At 39.1% G+C, this 27,465-nt stretch overlaps 8 protein-coding genes across 8 annotated transcripts; 4 read left to right on the top strand and 4 right to left on the bottom strand.

The window, feature by feature from the left end:
* Window positions 1-742: 742 nt before the first annotated feature.
* GCK72_005444 (uncharacterized protein) lies at window positions 743-1,947 on the top strand (the record flags this gene model as incomplete). The annotated part of the gene is made up of 8 exons (XM_003116959.2): window positions 743-793; window positions 844-961; window positions 1,017-1,110; window positions 1,163-1,276; window positions 1,322-1,472; window positions 1,518-1,622; window positions 1,667-1,792; window positions 1,843-1,947. 8 exons carry the CDS (start codon window positions 743-745, stop codon window positions 1,945-1,947), a joined length of 864 nt encoding a protein of 287 aa, XP_003117007.2.
* A 410-nt stretch (window positions 1,948-2,357) lies between these two features.
* On the bottom strand, window positions 2,358-4,157 carry GCK72_005443 (uncharacterized protein; the record flags this gene model as incomplete). Its single annotated transcript, XM_053725188.1, has 6 exons — window positions 2,358-2,557; window positions 2,603-2,981; window positions 3,032-3,346; window positions 3,396-3,867; window positions 3,912-4,032; window positions 4,079-4,157. 6 exons carry the CDS (start codon window positions 4,155-4,157, stop codon window positions 2,358-2,360), a joined length of 1,566 nt encoding a protein of 521 aa, XP_053589382.1.
* Window positions 4,158-4,442: 285 nt separating this feature from the next.
* On the top strand, window positions 4,443-5,280 carry GCK72_005442 (uncharacterized protein; the record flags this gene model as incomplete). Its single annotated transcript, XM_003117476.1, has 5 exons — window positions 4,443-4,460; window positions 4,606-4,677; window positions 4,722-4,809; window positions 4,859-5,084; window positions 5,130-5,280. The coding sequence occupies 5 exons, from the start codon at window positions 4,443-4,445 to the stop codon at window positions 5,278-5,280; spliced, it is 555 nt and encodes a 184-aa protein (XP_003117524.1).
* A 266-nt stretch (window positions 5,281-5,546) lies between these two features.
* On the top strand, window positions 5,547-7,136 carry GCK72_005441 (uncharacterized protein; the record flags this gene model as incomplete). Its single annotated transcript, XM_003117385.2, has 6 exons — window positions 5,547-5,725; window positions 5,771-6,337; window positions 6,386-6,485; window positions 6,532-6,788; window positions 6,833-6,907; window positions 7,022-7,136. The coding sequence occupies 6 exons, from the start codon at window positions 5,547-5,549 to the stop codon at window positions 7,134-7,136; spliced, it is 1,293 nt and encodes a 430-aa protein (XP_003117433.2).
* A 3,024-nt stretch (window positions 7,137-10,160) lies between these two features.
* Window positions 10,161-13,001, top strand: GCK72_005440 (uncharacterized protein; the record flags this gene model as incomplete). The annotated part of the gene is made up of 5 exons (XM_053725187.1): window positions 10,161-10,250; window positions 10,630-10,726; window positions 10,804-10,925; window positions 12,658-12,717; window positions 12,837-13,001. The coding sequence occupies 5 exons, from the start codon at window positions 10,161-10,163 to the stop codon at window positions 12,999-13,001; spliced, it is 534 nt and encodes a 177-aa protein (XP_053589381.1).
* Window positions 11,695-16,578, bottom strand: GCK72_005439 (uncharacterized protein; the record flags this gene model as incomplete). The annotated part of the gene is made up of 11 exons (XM_053725186.1): window positions 11,695-11,805; window positions 11,853-12,098; window positions 12,156-12,587; window positions 12,635-14,071; window positions 14,129-14,227; window positions 14,799-15,059; window positions 15,104-15,509; window positions 15,558-15,667; window positions 15,787-15,963; window positions 16,148-16,233; window positions 16,365-16,578. The coding sequence occupies 11 exons, from the start codon at window positions 16,576-16,578 to the stop codon at window positions 11,695-11,697; spliced, it is 3,579 nt and encodes a 1,192-aa protein (XP_053589380.1).
* A 3,211-nt stretch (window positions 16,579-19,789) lies between these two features.
* GCK72_005438 (uncharacterized protein) lies at window positions 19,790-20,068 on the bottom strand (the record flags this gene model as incomplete). The annotated part of the gene is made up of 1 exon (XM_053725185.1): window positions 19,790-20,068. One exon carries the CDS (start codon window positions 20,066-20,068, stop codon window positions 19,790-19,792), a length of 279 nt encoding a protein of 92 aa, XP_053589379.1.
* Window positions 20,069-22,776: 2,708 nt separating this feature from the next.
* Window positions 22,777-27,182, bottom strand: GCK72_005437 (uncharacterized protein; the record flags this gene model as incomplete). The annotated part of the gene is made up of 8 exons (XM_053725184.1): window positions 22,777-22,913; window positions 23,391-23,523; window positions 24,891-25,001; window positions 25,556-25,698; window positions 26,094-26,306; window positions 26,354-26,618; window positions 26,859-26,908; window positions 27,083-27,182. The coding sequence occupies 8 exons, from the start codon at window positions 27,180-27,182 to the stop codon at window positions 22,777-22,779; spliced, it is 1,152 nt and encodes a 383-aa protein (XP_053589378.1).
* Between the last annotated feature and the right edge of the window lie 283 nt (window positions 27,183-27,465).

Below are 27,465 nucleotides of genomic sequence, written 5' to 3'. Positions count from 1 at the left end.
GACAAAAACTTACTTCGGATGGAAGATTTCGGGAGTGGCGTTTACTGTGTCGTGCTCCAATTTTGACTTCGTTGTTGCTGTAATCAAAAGAAAAATTTAATTATATGAAAGAGACCGATTCACGAATTTTGAGATTAGAAAATTATATAACACGAACATTTTCGTATGCGAGATCTCTGTAGGGCTCCACGAAACTTTTAAAGAAGTTCCAGTGAAAATTATGACAAAATGTGAATAAGGAGACAACTTTTAGAAGAAAAAGCTTATTTATAAAAAATTTTTAGAATCTGGCGGAAAAATAAAAATTTGAAGATGGCTGGTAAAACGCCAAAAGCTTGCGGGTCTCGCCGCGACTTGCCCTCTGATGTGTACGTCACTACGGTGTGAAGGATGTTTAAAGGGAGAGAGCGAGAGACAGAGAGTGCAAAATCAATGAAGTAGTCGCTCTTTTCTTCCCCTTTTTCTATCGTTTCGCAATTTTGATTCATTTTTCAAGCAATGAATGAACAATTAAAGAGTTATGAAGCAGTATTAACATATTTCTGCATTTTCATACTCCCGAAAACTGTCTTGTAGAGTACAAATCTTAAATGTTCTCTAGTATATAGTTGAGCGTGAGTCATTGATATTGTGAGCAGAGAAAATTATAGAAGAAAAATAGCTGATTACAAGCTCTTTGCGAACTGTTTTTTTTTTAATTTCTTTGTTTCGTACACCCTTTTAGTTAATCATAACGGTTTCAATGCAAAAAGGTTTTCAGGGAGCATTCCATCCACTCGAGCTTCAAGAAATGGTTTGTACCAGTAATTAATCTTGATAACAAAACTAATTTTTCGATTTCAGGGAGAACAACAGCTCGATTGTGCCCTCGACTTGATGAGAAGACTTCCACCTCAACATTGCGACAAAAATTTGACCGATCTCATCGACTTATGTCCACATCTCGTGGACGATCTTTTGAGTAAGCTCATTAATTTTTTTTAATTAATTTCTTCCTAATAAATTTAAATCTTAAGGCACCATCGATCAACCTCTGAAAATCGCCGCAGATCGTGAAACCGGCAAGCAATATTTGCTCTGTGATTACAATCGTGACGGCGATAGCTATAGGTATGAATCATAACTATTTTAAATGAATCTTATTTATTCTTTTAAATTTCAGATCGCCATGGAGTAATACATACGATCCACCACTCGAGGATGGGCAGTTGCCATCAGAGAAACGCAGGAAAATGGAAATTGAAGCCAATGCTGCATTTGAGTCATACCGTGACCTGTAAGTCTCATTCTGATTCTTCTAGAAAATGAAAAATGATTATAGATACTTCGAGGGTGGAGTATCTTCCGTTTATTTCTGGGATTTGGATAATGGCGGATTCGCTGGTATCGTGCTAATTAAGAAAGAAGGAGATGGCGCCAAGAACATAACTGGATGCTGGGATTCCATTCATGTTATTGAAATTACCGAAAGAGTAAAATTAAATACGAAAAAATTGTTTTATAATTTCTTATTACAGGCTCGTCAAGCCCACTACAAGCTTACTTCCACCATCATGTTGTGGCTGCAGACCAATAAGAGCGTTAGTGGAGTTATGAACCTCGGAGGATCACTCACCAGACAGGTTTAGTCGCAAATTTAGGATTCACAGATTATTGATTTTTATAGCACGAAATGGATGCTCCAATCAATGATCAGAACACTCACTTGGCCAATATGGGACGTATGATCGAGGATCAAGAGTCGAAGATGCGCTTGACAATCAATGAGATATACTTTGGAAAGACGAAAAAGGTAAGTAGAGAATACGACTGTAGCACTCAGTTCACCTTAAAATATTGTAGGTGATGTCGGATCTCCGTTCATCAGAGAAGCAGAGCGAGCTCGAGAAACAAGATGAGATTGTTCGTGAAATTTCCAATGCCGTTGCCAGCCGTGGAACCAATTAAAACAATCGCCTTTATTCTCAACTCAATGCTTTATTTGCGACTTATGTATCCCCATAATAATGTTTATCAAACCGCTTTTTCGAATTTAGTCATTGTGTAAAAATCTCAGTAGCTCTTCTTCGAAGTAACGTCACACCCCTTTCTCGCTCCAACGCCGCCTTCTTTTTCTAAAGTCTTGTGCTATGGCTAATCTCTATTTATTACTATGCCTGCATGTTCCAACTTCCAAAATCACTAACGAGAAGAGCTTGAGCTTTTGTCCCAAAATTCTTCTTGTTATAGGTGCTCTTTCGATAATGGGATAAAAAGCTTTTTTGTATTTTGCAATGTAAATTATATTATCAGTCTTTTACTTTATAAATTGATGAAAACGTTATACACTGAACAGAATAATGAAGAAAAACACTTGATCACCATTTGGAAAAATCTCCGAGCCCAGCTCTCGCAAACTTTTTCTTTTTCGCGGCTTCCAAGGGAATATCATCCATTTGTCCTTGCCGCTTGTTGGCCGCAGCGGCTGACTGCATATACTTCCCGATTCCAGTTCCAACTGCTTTAGGTTTCGAGTCTCTCTCCTTTTTGTTAGCCATCAGTGATGTATCTTTCGAGGCTGGAAAAAAAGAAAATGGATTATTCCTTCGAAAGTGTAACTTACTTTTTTTCAAGATCTCGGCTCTTTCTGCTTGTACTTCCTTCTCAGCTTCTTCGAAAGGATCTACAAAAACTTCAGCTCTCATCACAACTACATTCACCGTCGGAATATCTGTTCCTTCTTCTGTCTCCAATTTTTCAATAGTTGTTAAAGTATCTTGTCCTCCAACTAATCTCCCAAAAATTGTATGTTTTCTGTCCAGATATTTGCACGGTCGGAAAGTGATGAAAAATTGAGATCCATTGGTATTAGATCCTTTGTTTGCCATTGAGAGAACTCCACGAGCATCGTGAGAAAATCCAGACACAAATTCATCGGTGAATGGTTTTCCCCAAATCGATTCTCCACCGTGACCAGTTCCAGTTGGATCTCCTCCTTGAAGCTGAAGGACAGATATTTTAGATAATAAACTTTGTTGAGATCAAAAATTACCATGAAATTTTTAATCAGCCGATGAAACTTTGTGTTATTGTAGTATCCGTTTGAGCAGTGTGTGATGAAATTCTCACAAGCTTTTGGTGCTTTTTGGCAATACAATTCCAGATTGAGAGGTCCAAAGTTCGTGACAAGACGAACAAAGCCATTCTTCTTGACTCGACTATACCTTACTGTGTCATCATCCAGTACTGCTGCTTTGTTACTTGTAACTGGTGCCATTACAGTCGATGTGAATCCCGCTGCAACTTTTCCTTGACTGTAATGAGCTGCATTGACGGCGTCTGCAGTTTGTTCCAAAACGACTTCATTCTAAAAATACAATTATTTGTTTTCAGATCGTTTAATGTCTGATTCTCACCTGTTTCGGTACATATTCCTTGTCCAACTGATCCAACACTGATTTGCAAGCATTATTCATTCGTCGGATGTAGAATTTAGGATCTTTCATGGCTTCCTTCTCTTTTTTGATTTCTTCTGAAGTCTTCAAATCTAGTTTAACATGTAGGAACTGTTCCATATTGAACTTTTCTAAGTGATTCGGATCTTGAAGATCAATAATATCAGCTCTTGTGAATGGGACGTCAGCGAGAAGATCTTTCAAATGATTTCTTTTCAGATTCAGTTCTTGAATGGCTTCATAGGAATAGACATTTCCAGTCGTAGCGATTGCCAGAATGTGACTGTGATCAGTGAATGTACGGAATGTAACTGGGCATCTGAACTTCCCATCTTCTCCTTTATCAAACTTGAGATGAACCAGATCTTTGACGGCCAATGGTTTTCCTGTGCATGGATTCTTTCCGTGTTTTTTGAGATACGGGACAATAGCACTGAAAATTGAAAAAGTACAACTAGAAAATAAATACAATCTTACGTTAGCTCAAAAATCTCTCCAGATCGAGCACAGACAGGATCTTCAAACGGTAAAAGTGACAGAGAACAATGATTGATTGGCAAACGTTTGAATTGTGCTCTTTGTAACCGTGTGCCAGTGTCTGAAGCAAGATTATAGGTTTCATATAATACTTTATTTAAACTCACCATCTTTATGTCCTCCAATCGATTTCCATTCCGATGTTGTCAAGTATAATTTGTCTTTCTGATGTTGCTTTTTTCCCATATTTTATCTGGAACTTGAAAGGAATAGTAATAGTAACCACCTTTAAAACTAAAAAATCGATCAAAATAATTTCTGAAAACTTTTTACGAACGCAACCGTAAATCTACCCGGCAGCGAATGTTAGGCCATTGAGAAACTCTTCCATCGCGGGTCTCGTTGCGTTCCACGTGTCGATTTACGCCGATATCGACGTTTGATTCTGCTTCAGTTTTTCAAAGTTTTCTGGAGAAGCGGTTAAGTCTGAAAATTCATATTTTCAGGTAATTGTAAAGCAAAGAAAGAGAGATGGCCGATTTCGACACGGTGAGTTAGAAGAAATCCAATTGGCCAATTTTCAAATTGCTCTCTTCGTGGGGAGGTTGCTCCTTCATAGATTTTTATTATTCTGAAAAAGAAGCAGTCGAAACTATTCAGCAACATAAAATCTCCCTACTACGTTCTTTTTCAGAATCCAACTTCGCTGTACAGCATCAAAGGAATCGTTATTCTCGATCAAGATGGAAATCGAGTTCTTGCCAAGGTTCGTATTGAGCCAGTTTGTGTTTAATCATATGTGGTTTTCAGTACTACGATCGTAATACCTTCGGAACCGTAAAGGAACAGAAGGCATTCGAAAAGAACTTGTTCTCGAAAACTTCTCGCAATACCTCCGGTATGTAAATTTTACAGTTTTCATAATTTTTCACACTTTTATTCTTCAGCTGACATTGTGTTGCTTGACGGAGTCACATGCTTGTACCGCTCAAACGTGGATCTCTATTTCTACGTTCTCGGATCGACTCGCGAGAATGAGCTGTTCCTTGATGCAACACTTACTTGCCTTTACGATGCTGTCTCTGTTGTTCTTCGAAAGAACGTTGAGAAGAAGGCGCTGATTGATGCCATGGACACGATTATGCTCATCGTCGATGAGATTTGTGATGAAGGGTTAGTTCCTTTGTTTGAATATAAAAACTAGGAATTGAACTTCAGCATCATCATGGAGACTGATGCTCAAGCTGTCGTTCAGAGAACTGCTCTCAAAAACGACGAAGTTTCATTCTCGGACCAATCCGTTTCACAAATCGGTTTCTCCTTCATCGAGTCGGCCAACAAGCAATTCAAATGGTCCCTTCTCAAGTAAAATTCTCAACAAAATTCATAATTTTTGTTTTCTTCCATAAATTATTACTTTATTTCTAATGTGATTAATCTTCGACTTTGTTCGATGGAATGTTAAAAAAATTAAATGTACTCACTTATCAACAAAAATAAACTGTGAAAGTATCAGTTTAATTTCTTGAATTGCATCGATCGGGTGATTTGTTTGTTTTCTTTGGTTCGTGTGCCTAACTATCTTCTGTTCTAATTTGTTTCATTTTCTGCATGTACTCCCTCTGATTACAGATAATGCCCAAACCGAAGATTTTGAAACGTTCAGCTGTAGTTCAACCTGGAATTCAGGCAGTACCTGTTAAAAAAGCGACACCGGAGAAAACAGGCCAAAAGAAAGTGTCTGGAAAAGAAAACTCATCAGCTAGAAATTTAACAACGAAGTTGGAGGAAGATTTGGAAAACTTGGCTTTTGAGTTAGTTTGAACAGACCTCGCAGTTTTTAAGCACCTTCTTTTTAGAGATGAATCTGTTACGATGGCTCGATCTGCAATCGAAAACTACTTTATGCAAGGGAAATCTGCTTCTATGAACATTGCGAAAGCAAGACGAGGAAAGCGTGCTGAAAATCCAGATGACAACGATGATGAGGATGGCGATGAACGTGTTAATAAAATGATAGCAGAATTCACAAAGTGTGATCTTCCTGGACTCCGGGATTACATCAACAATAAAGATTCTTCGGCGTTCGACAAACAGCTAGAGAATCTTGCGGATACCGAATTCCAAAAGTGGAAGCTGTACCTTGCTTCTGGATTCAATATTTTGTTGCATGGAGTGGGATCGAAACGTGAAGTTCTCACAGAGTTCGAAGACGAGCTATCAGGTTATACATACATGCGAGTAGACGCTCGTAAAGATGGAATTAATATGAAAGCTCTTTTGAATGCCATCAATGAAAACATGAAACTCAACTGTCCATTGAAAAGAAGTCAGACTACAATAAGTTGGGCTCGGGCAATTAAAAGAAAAATGTACGGACAGCAGCTGATTCTCGTTATAGACAATATTGAAGCTCCCGACTGGAGGTTGTTCTTTTCACAGCAGTTAACTGATCATCGTTCGTTTTGTTTCAGAAACGATCAAGAGGCTTTGTGCGAACTTCTTGAAAACAAGGATTCTATAAAACTTATTGCTACTGTTGATCATGTCTATTCAACATTTATCTGGAATTCTGTAAGATCATTACGGCCATTTTTAAATTCATGATTTCTTTTTCCAGCGGCAACTAGCATCCCTCTCTTTCGTCCATATCACTTTGAATACTTTTGAAATTCCGCTGCAAGAAATGATGACTGGAGATTCTCGAATCCTGGGATTAGATTCTGGTTCTAGTCAGTCCGTTCATACATTGTCTTCTCTTGATGCTTTCTGGAAGTCGCTTGCTTCCAATTCGCAAAAGTTATTCAAACTTTTCTTCCAAATGTATTTTGACACCAAAAAACCTGTGAAATTCTGGGATTTGTTCAATGCTGCCAAGTGAGACATTTCGAAGAAAGAGTGAATTATTTTATTTCTTTCAGAGATGATTTCATCGCCTCAACTGATTCTGCACTACGTACTCAGCTTGTCGAATTCAAGGATCATCGTGTTTTGAAGTAAGTTGAAATGTATGCAACTAATTATTGATGATCATATGCTGACATCAGTCATTTCCTGATCATCATCTGTTCAACAGATGGCTATTTAAATTTTAACGTATCCTCTTCCAGGTGGACCCGTGGAGATGACGGAAACGATCAGCTGTCCGGCATTGTCGAATTGAAATTGGTGACCGAATTTCTCGAGTCAAAGAACATGCCACTGGACGAAAAGAAAGACGAGTAGCTCTAGAACACTACCCTGAATGTATTTACCTTCAATTGTTTTGTTTGTTGACTTTGCTCCCATCGCTTCTTCATCTTTCTCAATTGAAACCTTTTTTCCTACTCTATCTTTACTACTCATTCCCCCCACGTATCTCATGTGAAACCATCTCGAGTTTTTTATTTTCTTATTTTTTCCCATTTTATTCTATGAATCTCATTTTTCACTACACCCCAAAAAAGTTTTCCGTTTTCCACCAAAAACCAAATCCTCGAGAGTTTTTCTTGGATTTTCCTCTTTATTCTGGTAACTTGATATGGTCAGAAATGGGGCGCAGGTGCCGCCGCTTGTTTCAGTTTCCCTCACACCATCCTCTTCTTTAGCCAACCATTTTGATAGATGATGTTTCTGAGAAACAAACCGAGCTGCTACAACATTGGTGGAACTTGTCACTTTTTCCGTCAAAAAGTCTCCATTCTGAGATTAACGATGAGCACTTCCCGCCCTCAAAACTCCTTTTTCAGTGGCACCATGTTCCCTTTTTTCTTTTCTTTGTCACTAAAGTCAATCAGTGTGAAGAAGGCAAAAAAAAACTACTTTGAATATTTGAATATGTACTGGAATGGCTAATAGAAAACGATTCGGCAGTGTTGTTTTCTTTTTTTCTGATAATTGTTTGAGATAGACGAATTGGAAAATTGATAATTTGAGCGCTGAGTTCGAGTTTTGAAAGTTTCTTTCAAAGTTTTGATTGCTGAGCATATTCCGGAACTTCCAAAAATCCGGGTAAAGAGAAAATATACTATTGCATATGTTTTTTTTTACTGGGAAGTAAAGTGCATTCTAAGTTTGAAGCTTTTGATCTAAAATTCATAGAAAAAACTTGTCTGAGTTGCCCTTCATATTGTAATAAAGACACTCCGCCTGGGAGTATTTCTCCTCGGTGGAATCTAAAATCTTACCTCGACTACAGTAGGTCTCTTTCTTTTTCCCAGAGTCTCAATACTTTTCATCTCGAAGAAAACTAATGAATCACATATCTCCTTCTTCTTCTCCCAATTTCTAATTCTATTCATCCCGAAAATTGTAAAGTGCAAAGTTATCTCTCTCTGCTTTCCCTCATTTTCCGTAACTTTTGCATCTTGTTTCCCTTTCCAATATTGGGTGATGACACAAAGAAAGCATTTGAATAATGTGTGATTTCCTTTTAATTCCGTAGGTCCTTTTGGTCATCTTCTCTCTCAATTCACACCCCTCCTTCTTCTTGAATCCAATCAGTTTTGAGAGGACGAGAGAGGGATGGACATTGGCAGTGCGAATCAAAATTAAACCATGTTTTGGAGAAGAGGAGGAGCCGTTTATGACTTTAGTACAATGAATTCTCTCTTTCCCATTTCATTCCATCAAATATCTCGATTCTCTCGTTACGCTTCATTTTGTTCACTTTTCAATCAGACTTTTATGCATCGTTTAATGGAGATGATGTTTATCAAGTTGAACGATTTACTTATCGAGAAACTGTTGACTTTATAATCATTCATGGGTGAGAAATCATTATTGAAATTTTCATTTCAAGGATATTTTTTTTACGTATGTAGAGAAAAAGTTATTTCCTCAGCCCCATCTAATATGCCAATTGGAAAGCTTTGGATCCTTTCGCACATAACTGGCGTCTAGGTGTTAGGTATGAATAAAAAATCAGCACCAATTTTGAATAATTTCTTCTAATTTTTGAGAATTTTATTTTTCACATTTTCTAGATTTACAGTAATTTTTACTGAGAATTGTGATTCGGTTCTAACTTGACACCTCAAATGATTTTCTAATTTCCAATTTCTCCTTTCTCTTATCTAAACATCGACGGATCTCAAAGTTTCGAAAACTTTCTCAACGTTTTCCCTTTTCCCCAGATCACCAACTCGGGTGGTCAGTTTCTTTTGAAATGAAAAATGACCAATTCTTCTTCTTTTTTCTTGTTCCTTCTCGATTTATGCAAAAATGTTGAAGAAAAGAAGAAGAAGGAAAAGACTCTCGAAAAACGACAACAAGGCAACAAAATGAAATTTGGCAGAGGAATTCAGGCTCTTCTGTTCCACTGACTGAGTCTTCTACGCGTTTTCAGTTTTCATTTTCTTGTTCTGGAAATCTTACGCTTTACCTTTTTATAAATATCTTTTCAATATAGAGCATGAGATTCAGAGAAACGATTCAGAACTTTCTGAAACAGAGTACTTGAAAAGAAAATTTCTAGAGTGGCCTGGTCAAAAACTCAGTTGGTAATTATGTTGAGATATTTTGGTCATTTCGTTTTCTCAAGAAGAGAGTTCCGTCTGGATGTAGAGCAAATTGATGGGCGTGAACAATACAACTTTAGGTTATGAGGTCAGTGTCATATCATTGTAAAGCTGTATTTTCAGTTTGTTTATTTCAAATTTGACAGCAAATTCTTCAAAAGAACCAATTTCATATCAGGGTTAAGAATTGGGGATTAAGAAAATTAGAATCACTGATTGTCTGAAAATATTTAATATTTGGAGCAGTCATTATCCAAACTACTTAGGTATGACAATATAGTTTTATCCCAAAATTCTTGAATCAAAGTAGAAAACCTGGTTGTTGACACTTTTCATTTTCTCCTTCCTCCAAAATAAAAAAATGAAGAGATCCAGCTTGATTGATCGTGCCCTCGTGAACTCTCTTTCATTATTACATCTTCCATGAACAGGTGTCCAGATCCAGAAGTTTCAATGTTAGCTATCTCATGATTTCCGTTCGTAGAGTCAATATACATTTTAAGTTTCGAATATACTCTTTCATTCTGTGTGGTTTCCGTTTTCAAAAATTTATGTTTCTTATCGTTTCCCAAAACAATAAAATGCATAATCTTTTTCGTTTTTGATTTCTTCGTTTTCTCCCGTTTATTTCGCCCGTTTATTGGCCCAATCGGCGGCATTATGCACACAGGTTTCAGCACTTTGAAGATAACAAACACATGCTTTTTGCCCCTCCCTTCCATTTCTTTTTTCCATTTTTCTTTACTTCCAGATGTTACTTATTTTTCCTCTCCTTCTGATCCTTCCGTCTGCCACGTTGGCACTCGTCGATTGTTTATCCGGATTTGTTGGAAGAATGCAGGTTAGTTATGGATTGAAGATGCGATATGTCGTGAAATGATTACAGACAGTGTACCCATTTTTCTGTTACTGAAGAATTAAAAATAATTTCCGTTCTGAGAGAAGACATACCAACAGGGAGGGCTCCATTGATGTTATCCTTAGCAAGATCTAATGAGATAATCCCCCATTTTTCATTCCGTAATGGTCCCTTTGGGTTGACCACTTGAAACACTCGGAGTTATGGAAATGTTCTTGCTTAAGGGAGACTTTCTTAAAGTTTAAAGAAATAACCCTGATTAAACAATTCTGCACAATCGACATTTTGAGGAAAAAAGGTATCATGACAGTTAGAAATGACAAGACTTGAAATCATCGGTGCAGAATCCTCATTATTCCAGGCATCCGTCGAAGATAACCCGTTTCATCTTAACGATACTGCAATGTGTTCTGCGATGTACTGTATCAAAGTCATAATTCATTCTGCTCTAGATGACGGTTAGTAGATTTTGGAACTATAGCCTGGGTTACTGTAGATGATATATGTATACTCAAAAAAACAAAAGTAATTCCAGATGGAATTTTTCAACAAGGAATCTCGTCTCGTTGTGCTTATACCGGAGGAGATCGTCAAGTGTGTCAGAAGAATGATGGAAAGTGTCAGGATATTTCATTTTATGATGGAATGAAGGGAAACGTAAGTTGTCTCGGAAGAACAGACACACAAACAGACATTTCTTTTAGTTTTCCTTCTGTTGCTGCCAAGAAAACAAGTGTAACACTGCCACTGAACAAGAGCTGAATTCGATTTATTCGATGAGTTCAAGATCTTCTCGAAAAGTTAACTCTTCCAATGAAATCTCTGTATTTTCTATTTTTCTACTTTCTATTTTGTATGCATTCGTTTGGTTTTAATTAGGAATGAAGTTATTTAATTTTTAAATTTTTATTAAATTTTTATATTTAATTCATTAAAGCAATCTGCCAAAAATTGGGAGAAAATGGGTTGGATCACATACAACGATTACAATTATTGAAATGAATACGAGATGGCGGAATAGAGATGATGATGAGAAAGAATTAGAAAAAGTTACGAATATTTACAAACAATCCTGTTGAGACATGAGCAAATTTGTGTATCATGGATTGGGGGAAACATAATAAAAGTTGGATGAGGGGGATTTCAGATTGGTTGAATGACAAACCCGTCATATTTTGAAGGAAAGAAAAGAGTGAATTAATAAAATTGAAGGGCACAAAATTAGAGAGATAACCCGTTGGAAACTGGGGAGAAAAGTGCGTTTTGTGAATTATTACTTGGTATGTTTTTTTTCTGAAAGAAACAAGTTGAAATGAGTAGTGAATTGGGAAAAGAGGAAGATCTGAATGAAGAGATTCTACCGGGTTGAACTAGAAGCAAACAGGGAAATGGAGGGAAAGAAAAAGGGGAAACAAAGGGAAAAGATCTACGAGAAGTTATCGTATGCAGCAAGATATTCGTAAGCTGCCTGGTACAAAAAGTGGTATTGATCTGGCTCCTGAATCATGTTTTGTCGTTCCGTTCGCAACAGTTTGACCTAAAAAATCACCGATTAAGATTTGAGAGAAATGAATAAAAACTTGCCGTTGTGAAAACGTCAACGACATGCTCGGCCCTCATTCTGTCAAGAATAATCGAAAGAGCAATGAAGACTGCAGTGCGTCCGGCTCCAGAGCAACAGTGAACTGTGATGGGTCCAGTGCATCCGAATTGAGCATAAGTGTTGTGCACTTGAGTGACAAAATCAAGGAAATGATCAGCTTTGTATGGTCTTCCCGTTTCTGGCCATTCCATGAATTGGAACTGACGGATTGTTCTCATTTCGTGGGTCTGAAAAAAAAACAAAATAATATAAATTGAGTCGGGTGAAGTTAACAGAAATCTTACATAAATATCAGAAAGCCTGAATTCTCGAAGATGATAATGCTTCATATCATATTCAGACATCATCTCGATACGCAGGTTTCCAACTGTAACACCTTCTTCCGGTGGCCAATAAGCACTGCACTGTTCTTGACCTCGTTCTGTTAGTTGTACCAACATTGCAACAATCGGACAGTTGTGCTCCCATATTGCTCGCCAGAAGTCAGCCGCAGTTTCGTCTGTCGGAGCTTGAGCAGCAATGTATGCTCCACGTTCTTTGTATCCATCAATCCACGAGGCATTGATATAATCGGATCCTTCGATTCCATGAATCATATGCATGATGACTCGATTTGAATCATAAGGTACTGCACTCAACATTCGGTTCTTGTTTCGGTTGACTGGAAGATTAGCGACAGTGCATCGATTGTTGGTCCATCTCAGTGTAGTCAAATGCTGAAATCGCAAATTAAATTGCTTGAAAATGATTATTAAAAACTCACTCTGAACTCCATATCTATTCCAGACATTTGATCAACTGATGGTTGCATCAGTGCTTGAACATGTTGATGTAATCGACTTGCTGGTACTTCAGTTGATCCACTGTTGACAGCATCAAGAACAGCGTCATGAATGAAAATGTACTGTTCTTCAGTCTGTACCATGTAACTTCTTTGTGATCGAAGCATTGTAACACATCCATAGATATCCACTGTATTCTCATATCGTAATCTCTCCAACATACAATCAATCACAATGAATGCTCCAGTTCTTCCAATTCCAGCACTACAATGTGAAATGATCGGTCCTGCATCCTGTGGATTCAGAGTTTTGACTCTCTTCAAGAAGATCAAGAAAGGCGTTGGATGATCTGGAACTCCATGATCTGGCCAGGCAGTGTACTGAAGATGTTTGATCTCTCGAATCTCTGGCTCTCCGATCATTTTCAGCCGCATCGTTCTCATTGTGTAATGAGCTAAATGAACACTTTCGAGTAGAGTCACTTCGATATCGCCGTGAACTGCTGTTCCACGACTCGGCCAATATTGATCACATTTAGTTCTACTTCTCTCTTCCAGATTGGTCAGCATCACTATCGTCACTGACTGTTCTTCCCAAACCATTCTCCAGAAATCAGCAAAAGTATTCTGTAATGGTCCTTGAGTGGCGATGTAACTTCTCTGTTTCTCGTATCCATCCACATAATTTGCATTGATATAATCCATTCCAGGGTATCCTTCAACATTTGATAATACCACTCGAGTATGATCATATGCTGCCACATTTGCATATCGATTCTTTTCCTTGTTCATTTCAGCCGATGAGTGTTCCCAAGTGAAGTGTTGTCCAGTTTCAATCGACTCGAATTCTGTTTGGAATCCAACATTATTGTTCATTCGAAGTCTCTCAATATGATTAGCAAGTTCGGCAATAGGGACTGCTGGATGGGATACTGTAGTCATATTGTTTCCATTATTTGGAAGAGATGGTAGAGGGACTGGAACAGGTGCATATCCATTGGTTCTCGAGTGGCTTCTTGGGAGGGGATACAGGTCAAGTGATGATTCCATGTGTTGATTTCCATTCATTTGTTCGTAAGGATTCATAATCTGCCGGCCGTATTCATTGGATGTTGAAAGTAATTTACTCGTTTCTCCAGGCATTCCACCTCCATTCATAATGTTTCCAGTGAGTGCAACCTTCGTGATTGATCCATGTCTTGGATGCCTTCCAGCTGATTTCTTGTTGCATCGAAGCCACCAACAAACCAACATTCCAACAATTGAAAGCAAAATAAACAGGGCAATACAAGCTCCAACCCATGGTGATGACTTTTGAGAAGCTCCACGAAGAGCTGACTTAATAGTGAATGGTTCAGTTAGAAGGGAATCCGAATACATACGAGAAAGCTTCTCGCTCATTGGAGCGCGTTGTTCAAACTGAAAAAAGGGAAGAGATATTGATCTAGATATGAGATGAATGCTTAGTTTACTTACACTGTCTTTGGCTCGTACGTCATTTTTCGCAAAAGCTCGCATCATGAGACGATAGTGAATGTTGTGCTCGAGTGGATAGTTGGTGAACCCGTCATACAACTGCAATATAACAAAATGATTAATGTTTGCACAATAACAACAGAGAGTTTTCGTGGGAAAATTGCCTTTGATCTAGGTGAAAAAACTAGCTGAGGAATAGTTTTTTGGGTGGCTGACTAGTACAAAAAGAAGACATATGAAAAGAAGCAGCATACGAACAACCGCCCTTTCTACTTGACTGACCACGATAGGAAGAAATGCTCATAAAAGTTTTTGAAGTGGCGGGTAGAAAGAGGAAGGCATTGAAAAGGTCCGTAAGTGCCTCGATATTATGGCCTTAAATCTCGGAGGACCCGAAACAAGTATATACTAGAAATCTAGGCAGAAAAAAGAAAAGACAACGATAGAAAAGTGGCGTTGTCTTTCGACTTGGACACACGTCGTGCGCGCCTCCGATTATTTATTCATGGCGGATCGAGAGAGAAAAACGGAGAGAGGGGGAGCTGTGGCCACACAGGAAACACGCCAAAAACAATGTATTCGGGGGTTCGGCTTGTTTTCCGACACCCATTAACAATATATCGGAAAGAGACGTTCAGAAAGAAAAACTCTATTTTTGAATGATAATTACCTGTGAGTCTCCGACAACAAATGGCTGGTTATTTCGGTAATGTTGTTTCACTCGATCAGCACTCAATCTTGCGGTGACATAGGCTCCTGGAACAGCTCCACGGCGTGCTCTTTTCTCTTTTGGATGCGATCTTTCTTCGGTATAATCAGCTTTCCGTTTCAGCTTTTTCGATGGAGATACACTCAAAGATCTTGCAAGTTGAGCTCGTTTTTCAGCAGTTGCCTTCTCAAGTTCAATTGGATCCAGGTTGACAACGTCTTCCTGAAACATCTATAATTGAATAAGTCTCAAATGTTCAGTCCTACCGTGCTATAATTAGCTGGAACAACAATGATCCAATAATGAGAAATTGGTCCATATTCTTCCGTGGCTGGTGTCAATCTGATCATTTGTTGTCCAGGTTGAGTTCCAGATGAATCCATCAATTGAGGTACATCTACAAATGGTGGTCCAGTTGGATCAGTGACCGTTATCACTTCTTGAGGCCAATACTTCCGAGCACCAGGCGGCAAAGTCCTCACGCCTACGTGGATCGTGTACATCATATGCGGCCTGAGATTCGTCCACAGATATTCTCGAGTCTTCTCGTCAAGATCTTGTCCGAATCCAGGTGTCGACATGGTCTTCTCTTGGAGTTCATGATTCATGTAGTCCTTCTTTCCAGTGTGATTCACATAGAACCCAACGTTACGAGGTCCGTTGTATTCCCATCTGAAATTATTTCTATATTTTGGATGCTAGTTCCGAATGCTCTCTTACGTCAGCTGCACTGAATTGCTCGTTTTCCATCGAACCCTCAAATTCTGGACCATGAATGTAGGCGTGACACTTTCAAGAACAGTTGGTGGATCGGAACAAGGCCCTTGTCGCTGAAAAAGAAAAGAATAAATTTGTCATTCTAGTGAGATCATTTGGTGAGAATTATTGCTCATTCACCGTGTGAACATTGAACTTTTTTTTTCTTTTCTTCCCGAAGAGATGCACTTACATTGTTTTTGACTGCTAAAACACAGAATGCATACGGCTTATGAGCATTCAATTCAGATACAATCGCAAATCGTTTCGGATTTTCTTTGTCAATGCTCACAACTGGCAACTGCTTCCATTTCTCGGTATCCATTCGATTTCCTGGCTCGTGCATGTACTTGACGACAAATGAGTCAGCCTGCAAAAGATTCGGATCATTTTGTATCCTATTTTGTTTTTTTTGAGTATTCTGTTTTCATTCTTTCGTCTTTTCGGCGCCAAAACAAAACGCAATTCAAAAAAGAATAGTGGACAAGACTTGTCAAGAAAAAAGGACCCATGGGGATGACTGGGCCCGCCTAGAAAACCCAGAACTCACTAACCTTCTGAGATTCGAAATCCCATTGTACAACTGCTGTCGAATTGCTTGTTGCTTCCACACGAACATTTGTTGGAGGTCCGACAAGAGCTGAAATTAAAGAATTTGAATGAAAGTTTTGATTAAAAAGTAAGAATTCACTAGTCATGCATGGACAACAAATACAAAACAACAAGACAATATGAGACGATTTGTACATGCTAGACGAAGAAATATCACACCTTCATCTTTATGTAAAAGAGTATTAATTACAGCAGCGAATATGTTCTCATTTTTCCTCTTCGCAGGAGGCTCTGATGATGTTGGAGAGCTACGAAGCATCGGCCTTGATTTCTCCTCAGCTTCTTCTTCAACTTTCATAGTTTCGGATCCGAAGAATCCTCGTCCGAACGGCTGCCGCGAGCGAACTTTTTCAGTTCCGCGTCGCGAACGCATGTTCGGGAAAACGAACGATGAAGAAGAAGAAGAAGACGAGTCCAGTTCGTTATCCGTGTATTCAGCAGCCACCGAAATATGCAGCCGAATGACAAGCAGGAGTAAAACGGAAAGAAGAAGGACGCTGAGGTTGTGAAAAATGCCCGAATTATTCATGATTATAAGCACAACTGGGCGGAAGAGAAGGAGGAGAGACAAGTTGTCGTCGCGGCGGCGTATGATGATGCACCGGCTTGTCGTCGGAGGACATCAAATTTATTTCGACAGTCGATTCTGTCGAATAGAATAAAAATAATAGAAGTAACAAGGGAATCGAAGAGACAAGCGAGTCATGGAAGTATTTTGAGCCAATCTGCGGCGCAATTTGCCATATAAGTGGAGCAGGTTTACCGGAACAGCGTATCAAATCCGCAAGGTTCTCCTCTTCTTCTTCGCGTGCTCCGCATAAATTTGCTTCTGCCTGCTTTGGTGTAGTGGCGCTGAAGAGAAGCAGAGGAGTTGCGGCTCTCGACCCCTGGGCTCCAGTTGCATTCAATTGCACCACGCCCCTTTTTGGCTCCGGATTTTTGTGTCTCCTCGTCTACCTGCAGGGTCTCTACGCAGTAATTTTCCTTCTATGTTGTTGTTGTTACTCTTCTTCTTCTCCGTCTACCGCGCGGCTCTTTTATATGAATGAAAGCGGAACCGAAGTGCAATCAAGTAGAGAAGAGGGTGGAGGGGCCTCCGATTTTGAAGAAAACGAAGTAGTAATACAACACAAGTTGGAAGAAGAAAATAGTAGAAAACAGGAGAAGAGGTTCAAGTAGAAGAAGAAGGCAGTCCTTCTTCTTCTCGGGAAGACTAATCTCATATTTCTTGAAAACACGAAGAAGACACGCCTCGACAACACTCAATTAGTTGCAGAACCATTATTTTCGTAGGAGGGGTCCAGTCCATTGCTATTCGAATACTTATCAAGTGTACTTCACTTGTGTTTCTTTCTATTTTTCACATGTTACTGAATCTTCTTCTCATTCGTTGCCATCAAAACGAAATTCGAGAATTTGCAGTGCGATTCGAATGACGCGCACAACGACATAAAATATACATACTTTTTTTGGTTGAAAGCTGGCAGGAACATGCAATAAAAAGAGGGAAGAGGCACATGCACCGGGGATGGAAACGAAAAAAAAAACACAGGAAATCCTTTAGTATGGAAGAACTAGATATTGAGCACACTTTGGGAGATTAGATAGAAATTTGAGAGCGCATAAAGGTAGATTACGGTAGACACAAACTTTCAAGCCTGGTGACTCGATTCCAGGCAGTTGTCATAAAGGGAAGTGTGACTTGAAAAAACAGTGTGGATGGTGTTGAAGTGGTAGTGTATGGTGGCATCGGAGCACCTATAGTTGGCTTGGCTTTAGCCAGAGCTGATGAAATTGGATGGGTTAATGGACCGGGTGCATGATGGAGAATTGCACTGTACACGTCGGCGGTGGATATTTTGGATTTAGACTTTTTATTTGTAGAGGATGAACCCATTTCGTCGTCGATGTTTTCCAGAATCAGATCTGGAACAGATCGAGAATATGGAGAAGAAGGAAAGTAAGTTGTGGGAATTACAGAGAAAAAAGTGAGAAGAACTAAAAAAAGAAAAAGAAGAAGAAGGATGAGGTGTCGTTTTCTTCTGACCGAGTTTGTTTCTTCGTCGTCAAATCCAACGACAGGAAATGAAAATTAGATTAGCGATGGTCGAGGCGCGAAACGCGAAACGAAAACCGCCAACAACAACTTCCCGTTTCGATTCTATTTTTTTCAGAGCTAGAACAAAAAAGCAGAAGAAAAGGAGCATCATTGTAGCTCTTTTTGTCTCTAAGAACTACTGACGGGGCGGGTCGAAAAGAAGTTGTCAAAGTGACAAGCACACGCCATTCGGACGGCAGTTATAGGGTGCCCCGACAAAGACCATTGGGTGCTTCGGGCACATGTTTCAGATGATGATGATGATGTGAATGCGAAAGGGATCGCTGGGAACGAGATCATCTGTTCACAGAACAACTAATAATTTGGAAATTTTAAATTTCAGAAAAACTGAAATGAAAAACAGAAAACTATACGAGTACTACATATTTGATAATCCTCATCCCCCTTTTCTTCTTCTTTTCTTCTCATTTTCAGAACAAATTACACTTCTTTTTCTGATGAGATCAGATCCACTTACCTTCGGATTCCAGCTTTTTGTGCTGTACCATTTTAGAAATTTGCATTTGTTTCTTCTGCTTTGCCTTCACCATTTTTGTCATTTTCTCGCGATGGCGATTCGAACGGCGAGAACGGAGAAAAGATGGAAGACATGGCTTCTGGAGCACACCTTCCACTCTGATGTTCTCTTCCTCCGCCTCCATCACGGATTAAGACTGCCACGAAGGCACCAGAAGAAGCAGAAACCGAAGTAGAAGAATACAAGAAAAATACTGCAGGAGAAGAAGCAAAAGTGGTGTCGGTAATTAGCGAATAGAATAGATCAAGTTGGAGAGAAGAAGCAGTTGAAGAAGGAGAAGACGGCTGCTTCGTTTTTTTCACTTCTTCCAAACTGACAACACCACTCACACTTCTGCTCGTTATTCCCGGTTTTCACAGAACAAAAAATGACGACTTGTGTGAGTGAGCTGAGAATAAGAAGGCTGCGGTGAAGAATTTGACGACCTTTTAGCAAAATTGGTTCCAAAAATTCTTGTTCGTCGAACGATAAGGCATGATTAATGGGACAAGGAAGAAGCTGGCTGAGACGTCGGATGAATAGAGGACAAGAGCCGACGGGTCGAAGAAAAAACAGTCATGGTCCAGTGGGTTTTACGATGAGTGGATGGATGACCACTACTTTCTTGTGGCCAGTTTGAAAAAGTTAGGTAGAAGAAGAAGAAGGTGTTGAGAGAATAACAAGTAGTGGTGCAGCCAGAGAGAATCAAGAAGCAGATAGATGAATCTCTGATTATAGGGGGGTTTTCAGAGTAAACAGATAGTGCACTTCAGCTGCTAAAAGTGAGTGAGAATAGGAATAGAAAAGTGGATTAACTTTGTGAGTTGCTCCCTTTTTTTCCAAGTACTAATATAGTATTCATCACAAAACAAGAAACATATTCTTTCTTTTAATCCGAATGACAGCTATTCTTTAGTTTCTACATATTCAATAAGACTACACACAGAATTCATAAAATATGTCGAAGATCTAGGTCAAACCTCCGATATGTCCACATATTCGACTCGTCGCATTGTCTAATCGAAACCATGCTTGTTTCACGAGATCCGTGTTAGACACGTGATACTTCCATCCAGATGCTACGTTGTTAAGAAGGGCTTCCAAATTGTTTATGATGCCATATTTGCAAGATATGGTGGATATGCTCTCCCCAAATGGATCTGCTGTTGGCTCTACTGTCGTCGTCTCTTCGATTTCATTCGATGACTCGAATTCTTTGAGTAAAATTGCATCTTCATCATCTTCCATATCCTGTACTTTTGAATATGAGAGAAGACTTTCAATAAAGAGATTTACGAAGAAGAGGAATAGTAAAATAGTTATATAGAAAAGGTAGATGAGACTGAAAAGAGAAGCGGAAAGAAACTACTGAAATTCGACTCTATACATTTTGAAGAATTCCGAAGAAGATGAAGAAGAACAATGGCCTAGTCGAATTGGTTAAAGAGAAAAAAAAAGAAAGAACGAATCGTACAAAAAATGACTCTCTCTCTCTTAAAAAAGAGAAATAAAACTGACGTGAAAGAAGTCCGAAAACGTTTTCTGACCTAACGGAAATAGGATCAAGGGACCCATTCCACCCACTCTGAAGAGACCAACAATGGCGGAATGGGGCGACCAATTTTCAAACATTCAAATCATGACAAATCGCAACAATTCTTTTTTTTTCTCGCAAAAAGTGAAAAATTATTCTTTTCTCAAAATGAAATTGTCTATCGATTATGGAAGAAAGGGGTAGCACTGATGTGGAATCTATCTATGGTTGGATTCTAATCCGTGTGGCGTCTAATCCGAAATTTTCTTCGCTCGTCGCCGCTCTGATAATCTTGACACAATTTTATCTCTCGAAGGGGGCAAATTCTAGAGAATTTTCTATTATTATTGTTATTGTTATCACTTTAACTATTTTTAGAATTTCTGAAAGAGGGGGAAACGATGAATAGAACTTCCTTATAGCTTCAAGGAAATCGAAGAGAGAACAGTGGTGTGACTTGGTATGTCTCTCTGTGTGCTCATCGACTCTCATCACAAATTTATGACATATCATCCTTCTAGGATGAGACAAAAATTCAGTGTTTCTGACCACACAAGCACCTATATACATTTCTAAATAAGTGGGTTCTTTCTTCGAGAAAAAAGATACGAAAGTGGTGAACGTCAGAGTGTCGAAAAGCTAAAAACTAAAGGTATCGGGACGAAACCCAAAAAAAAAAGAATAAAAAAGAGAAAAGCCGAGAACGGGAGCAGTCAGTAAATGGGAAAAGGTCAATAAAAGTCAGTGGGCCGTAGTGGTTCACCTGTCTATAATAGGTGCACATTCAGTCTTTTTATGTTATGGGTATATGTGTTATAGCAGGAGAAAAGCTTCTCGAGAGCTGTTCTTCTATATGTATACATAGATATAACGGATTTCTTGTATTCGGTAAGCTCATTAATGTAAACTGACTGATGTGAAGAATAAAAAGAAGAGAGACACCACAATAATATTCGTTTTTATTGACTCTCGAAATTCAAAACCCAATGGTCTAGAACGTAGGCGGAGAGCAGGAGAGCAGACGAAAAACGGCTAGTGACGAACATATTAGTGACCTAGAAACTTGTAAGAAACACACCTGGATACGTGATTCTCAGAAAACGAACTTTCGGAAAATCCTCCGTCTAGATATGTATTCAACTTGAACTATGTTCAGGGCTTATGGTAATTGGAAGAGCCGGACGACTCGAAATTAGAATTAGAAATTCTGATGAACACCATCTCCTCATCTAATAGACTTATTCTTTGGTGACCTCACCACTCTGTCATATTAAAAGCAAATAAGCCCTCCCTCACTCACTCAATTCTCCCTCTTTTCATCACCATATGGTGTCTGACGCTTCCGACACAAACTTCGTTGCGACACCAATGGAAAATGAAGAAGAAGAATATAAGAATAGGTAAAAAGAGAGCGGCGACATAATAAAAAAGGTGGCAACACAAGGGAGGCGCGACGACGAGAGTTGTGACAAATAAAAATAGAATTATTATCGAATCGACCGCTCGGGGTTGAGTTGACGACGACTTCTAGAAGAGGTGCTCCTCGAAAGAGAGAGAATGAACGAGTCACAGCCGCCGAGTTTACCTATTCAAGCGCAAGAAAGAGAGAGATGAATACGGTGTGTTGCTCCTATCATGTTCTATCTTTTTGTTAATTAGAATGAGAGGAAGCAGAAAAAGAAAAAAAAGAAGAAGTAGGAGAACGGACATGTACCTTCAGAAAGTAAAAGCAGAAGAAGGACATAGTAACACGAGAAAATTCATTTGATCCTCCGTGACGTAGATGTGGCCTGTCAACTCAGATCAATTCGAAAATGGGCAATATCACTTAATTTGAAACTCTAACTCACTCGAAGGATACTAAAAATCCAAGTCTAGAGTGAAAACTGAAGAATTCCGAGGGAGTGACTAAAGTTGTGGGTGGAAATGAATGGGGAAAGAATGGTGGTTTTGGGGGGAGAAAACTTTAAAAAATGATTGCTCTAGTCCTTTTTGTTTTCGAAACAACTTAGAAAAAGAGTGAATGGCGATTCACGCCAGACACAATTCAAAAGGATCCAGGTAGCTGAAAACAACTTAAAACTACAGTATGCTTTCGAATTCGCTGGTCAATAATTGTCCACGTATTTGGATTAAAAAGGAGAGAAAGAAACAAAAAATGAGGTGAGCAGGAGCAAAAAAGAGCAACCGATGGACGGGATGAATAAGTACATCGATGCACAATTTTCACGCCAAGTTGACTTGCGCTCTAGAGAACTCAAAGAGGAAAAAAGTCTCTCCTTTGGCCACCGACACAAGCAATAAAAAGGGTTTTTTGAAACAAAAAGGGAATGGAAAAAGGACAGAAAGAAGAAGAAAAAAGAAGGGACACAAGTCAGAGGTGGGCATTATATAATAGTGTGATGGAAAGGCGGAAACTGCTTCACGACTCATTATTATTATTGCGCTCTCGCTCTGGAGGTACTGGTATGTGTTGGACGTCCGCAAGTCCAGTAAACTCTTTCGGAGATATTTCAATTTCCGATCGGGTCGAGACGCCTACTATCATATTACTTTGTTCTGAATTGTAGACAACGGAAATCACTGATTGTGGAAATGAAACATTTGTCAATTTCCGGATTTCCAGTGTTGAGTATAGCAGGTTGCGGATGCTGAAACTGCTTAGTCAATTACCGAAAAACGGGACACGGCAGAGAAGATGAAAAAGAAGAGAAAGAAGTGAAAGGGACGTGTTTGGAGACACGGAATTCTGCAGAACGAGCAGCAGGTGCTACGAAAAAGAGTCAAGTACCTCTTCTGGGAGTCAACCTAACTGCCATATCAGTCAGCAGGCGTTGGAGCAATGTCGAGAAAAACTAATAAATTTTGATGAAATTTGTGTTTATATCCACTCTATCAAGATCATGTAACGCTTGCCATAATACTGGAGTAATATTTGGGTCACAAGAAAAAAACAATTACAGACAAGTAACATAACAACCACAAAAACGACACTAGCATGCACCTGGAAAAGCTGAAAAATTCGAGTAAACTAACCGGCTGGATCTGGATTTATAGTGAGCACAGGCGAGTACGGACCGATTCCTTTCATCGTGGCCGCGGCGACTTTGAAGAGATACGCACGACGTACGTTGACCTCGAATGTGGAAGAAGTGGATGGAGCAGGTACCTGAAAAGAGTGAGAGAATTAAATAAAAAGAAAATGAGATGGAGAATTAATGGGATTTCTGGGAAGAAGAAGAACAGATGAAGAATGTAGATAAAAAGAGAGAAGAAGAGAGCTCTAGATGTATGTCTGAAGAAGTGAGTACTAGTAGTGAAATAAGAAGAAAAAGGGATGAAGTTTTGGAATAATAAGCGGGTTTGCAGATAAAAAATGACACCGACTCGGAAGGAAAGAAGGAAAAAGGAAGAGTTGGTGGTTGCCAGCCAGCCGGCTCGCTCCCTATTCCCGAGGAGAGCACGGTGACGAACAACAATTAGAAGACACAAGAAAAATGGGGTACAAAAAGGAGTTGAAAGAAGGAAAAGAAAAAGAAGAGGCCCATCCTTCTGGTTAGAGAAGGAACGTGGAGACGAGCTCTACTAGTTAGTCACATTTCGCAAAAACGGCACACAAAAAACGTCAGGATGACACGAGGCAAACGACTTCTGGCTCCATCTATGTGTCGGCGCCCCAGTTTCTTTTTCCCTTCCTTATATTGTCTGCCACGACAGAAATTTTAAGGCTTCTTCTCTTTTCGGAAGTCACCAATATGCTCATTGAGCCGCAGATTTTATTGTCTTTATTCGTATTCGACATGAAAAATCAGTAGCTGGAAGAGGAGAAAAAAAAAGAGGATGAAGCTAGATGAAGAGGTCTTTTTTCATATATATATGAAGCTATTCCACTAGAACAAAAATGATGGAATTGTAGTAGAGAGCTCAATCCAAACAATTCTGAAGTCATCGAGAAAGAGTGCTCTAGAATATCCGGTTGAAACGATTGAATGCCAACGAATCGGAGTGATGACGGAAGACTTTGGAGCAAGAAAAAAGAAAAAGAGAAGAAAAATTATTATTATTTCTTAGTGTCCTTTTTCTATTCGAATTCTCTGATGAGATAGAAATAACGATTTAAAAATAGAAAGAGAAATAGAGAAGTATACGAAAAGAAATGGAGAGAGAGAGTGAGTGAAGGAATTATTTTTGTTGAAATCTTGTTGAGCACATCTTCTAATTACCACATTTTCTCTGTAGTCCCACTTAAACGATCTTGCAGAGAAAACGGAGGCAGAATGAAGGCAATTTAAGAAAAACTATGTGTGGGCTTGTGAGCACGAGACAGACCCCCTTCTACTACTACGGGAAGTATCGCAGATTTCCGGAGAAATTCAGATGGGAGGCGAGAAGAAACCGAGAAACCGTGGGAATCATTTCTGGGATAAAGAGAGAAAAAAGTAGAAGGAGAAAAAGAGAGAATGGGAAGAATTCGATATGAAATCAGAATGAGTCAGAAAGTGGAAGGAAGGAGAAGAAACTAAAGACACAACTCACCATTTTCTCAAATCGATCTGTGCTCTCGTCCATTGCAGAAAGAATCGCTTTGTAGCTTGTGATGTTTCCATTTCGTTTCTCTTCTGGTGGAGGTCTCCATGAGACGACAATCTGGAAAAAGATTGAAAATTAGTTTCATAATGATTTGCTATCTAGGCAACTAGCTAAGGGATTGCTCTGGAAAATTCGAAAAACTACTTTCAAGTTTTTGTTAATTCTTATAAAACAGTCACATCTATCTTATCTATGTTCATCCCCGAAAACTAACTGTATGTCCCAAATTTTTCAGAAAATTTAGTCGAAACGTTTCAAACCTTGTCTAATGGCTCAACCATCATCTAAACAGCAGGTAAACGAAGCAGATTATAGTAGCCACCAGTGACTGAGTGATTCGGAAAAAGACTTTAGAACATCTGCACTCTCGGTCATAAAATTTGACGAAGAGGATGTTGGATAGAAGAAAAGAAGAAGAAGGAGGAGTCCACTCAACTCTTTTTTTTCAACATTCATAATATTTCTATAGTTTCTTCACATGTTCAAAAGAGAAAAAGAAAGAGAGTTTATGTGTATATCATGAGAAATACACGCTCATAAACTTGCAAAACGACGAAGAAGATGAGTGTATTCCGAAGGACATTTTTCAAGAGAAACGAGTGAACACGAACCTTTCCTTTCATCACTTCGTACTGCACTCCAATCGGCTCTCCATCGGGACTTCCAACTGGTGTTGCGATGGTCTCAGTCGCATTTTGAGAACGGCCTTCACGATTTTCAGCACCAAGAAGAACATCGTAAACGACTCCCATCCCTGCAAGAAATATCTTATTAAATCTGGGAAAATTCAAAGTTTTCAGATGAGTTTCCGGGAATTCTTGATTTAGATATTCTCGGTTTATTTCGAAACACAAAATACAACTACTAACTAGTACATATAGAAAGGCTTTATAAATTATGCTCAAACGAACTTCTCGTTGGAGTGCGGTTGCAAAAACCGAACCGTACAAAACGACTGGAAACTTTTCAGAAGAAGAAAGGCTTGGTAAGGGAATTTTGAAGATTTCTAATTCACAAAAGCAGAAATAACTTCAATTTTTCTTCCAAAATCTCCCTTTGTTTCATTTTTTATCCCCCATACTAGTCGTCACATATACTATAAATTACAATTTAATAAACGAGAACCCCACTCCCCAACAAAAAACTCACAAAGACCGGAAATAGTTGTTGACAAATCGGTTCCGTCTACTGTCTTTGACTTGATATACGAGTCCGGATATCCTTGCGGACGTAGCCACAAATTGTACTTTTCGATTGGCGTCTCGTTCGGTTTCATTTTTGGCATTTTCCATTCGATCCTCGAAACAACTGGCGGCTCATCTCGATCCAACGAAACTGATACGATTTCTGGTGCTTCCGGAGCTAAAAATCCCCGTTCGATTCATGAAAAATTGCAAAAAAAAACTTACGAATTCCCTGTGTGACAACATTCTTCCGTTCCGAGAACTCTCCGTCTCCGTTTCTATTGAATGCATTCAATCTAAACGAATATTCCGTATTCGGATCGAGACTATCCAACTCGTAATATCGTTTTGATGAGTCTCGAATCATCACAATCCTCTTCTTACTGTTCTTCTCCACTACTGGTTCTCCATTAACTATTCGATCCAGGTAGATGTAGTATCCGAGGAGGGCTCCATTGGCAGATGCTGGAGCATCCCATGTCAGTTTAACCTGAAAGAAAAAGAGAGATGAGTTGGTTCTTTTGGGAATGGAAACTTCAGAATCAGATACTACATTCTTCTTCTTCTTTTGTTTTACTACACCCATTTTTCAAACTCTTTTTCGAGTAAAAAAGAAACTTTTACAAGATTTTTTGAGCAAGATACGGAGAACTTGTCATCATTAATCACTTTTGACAAGAACGATTTCTGGGTTTTTGGCTCTCCTTTTTCTTTTTCTCTAAATACTTACCGAAGTGGCACTGGTCAGTTCTGCATTGAAATTTCGAGGCGCCGATGGTACTGAAATAAAGAAACCATTAATTAAAGGGAAGTGAGACTCAGTTGCTTCTTTTTTGCCTCCCCGTCTTAATTCTCATCAATCAATCTTCGTATCCCCGGGTGTAAATTAATGTCTTCTGGATAGAAAGAGAGAGAGAGGGGATCGTTTCCGTCCAAGGACATTTCTTCTTTTACCTTTCTGTTGGCCCCGACACGAAGGTGCCAGTAATAAGACAAGTATCAAGAGATTCGTGGAAATTTTTTTAATTGCTGCTGATGGTTTTGATGTTCCCATCTTTCTTTCTGCTGGTATAAACATCTAATGAATTAATATAGAAGTCGTGAGCGTCAGTCGTCCATTTCAGGATTGGTATCTGTGAAGAAAAACAGCCGTTTTTGGGATGGGAAGAATGAAATGAAAGTGAAACGAAAGGGAAGAAAAAGGAAGGCAAAAAAGGGAATGGATGAGATCAAAAATATCTTGGGCGGGAAAAGAAGCCACCGTGTCTCCAAACGAGCAAGAATAATTGAATTGTAAACAGAAGAAAAGCACGGAAGGGACACGACGACGCTGTCAA

The sequence above is a fragment of the Caenorhabditis remanei genome, chromosome II (genome assembly GCF_010183535.1).
Source record: "Caenorhabditis remanei strain PX506 chromosome II, whole genome shotgun sequence".
Taxonomy (NCBI): Eukaryota; Metazoa; Nematoda; class Chromadorea; order Rhabditida; family Rhabditidae; genus Caenorhabditis; species Caenorhabditis remanei.
Note: the sequence above shows the minus strand (reverse complement) of the source record. Positions and strands in the feature narration are given on the sequence as shown.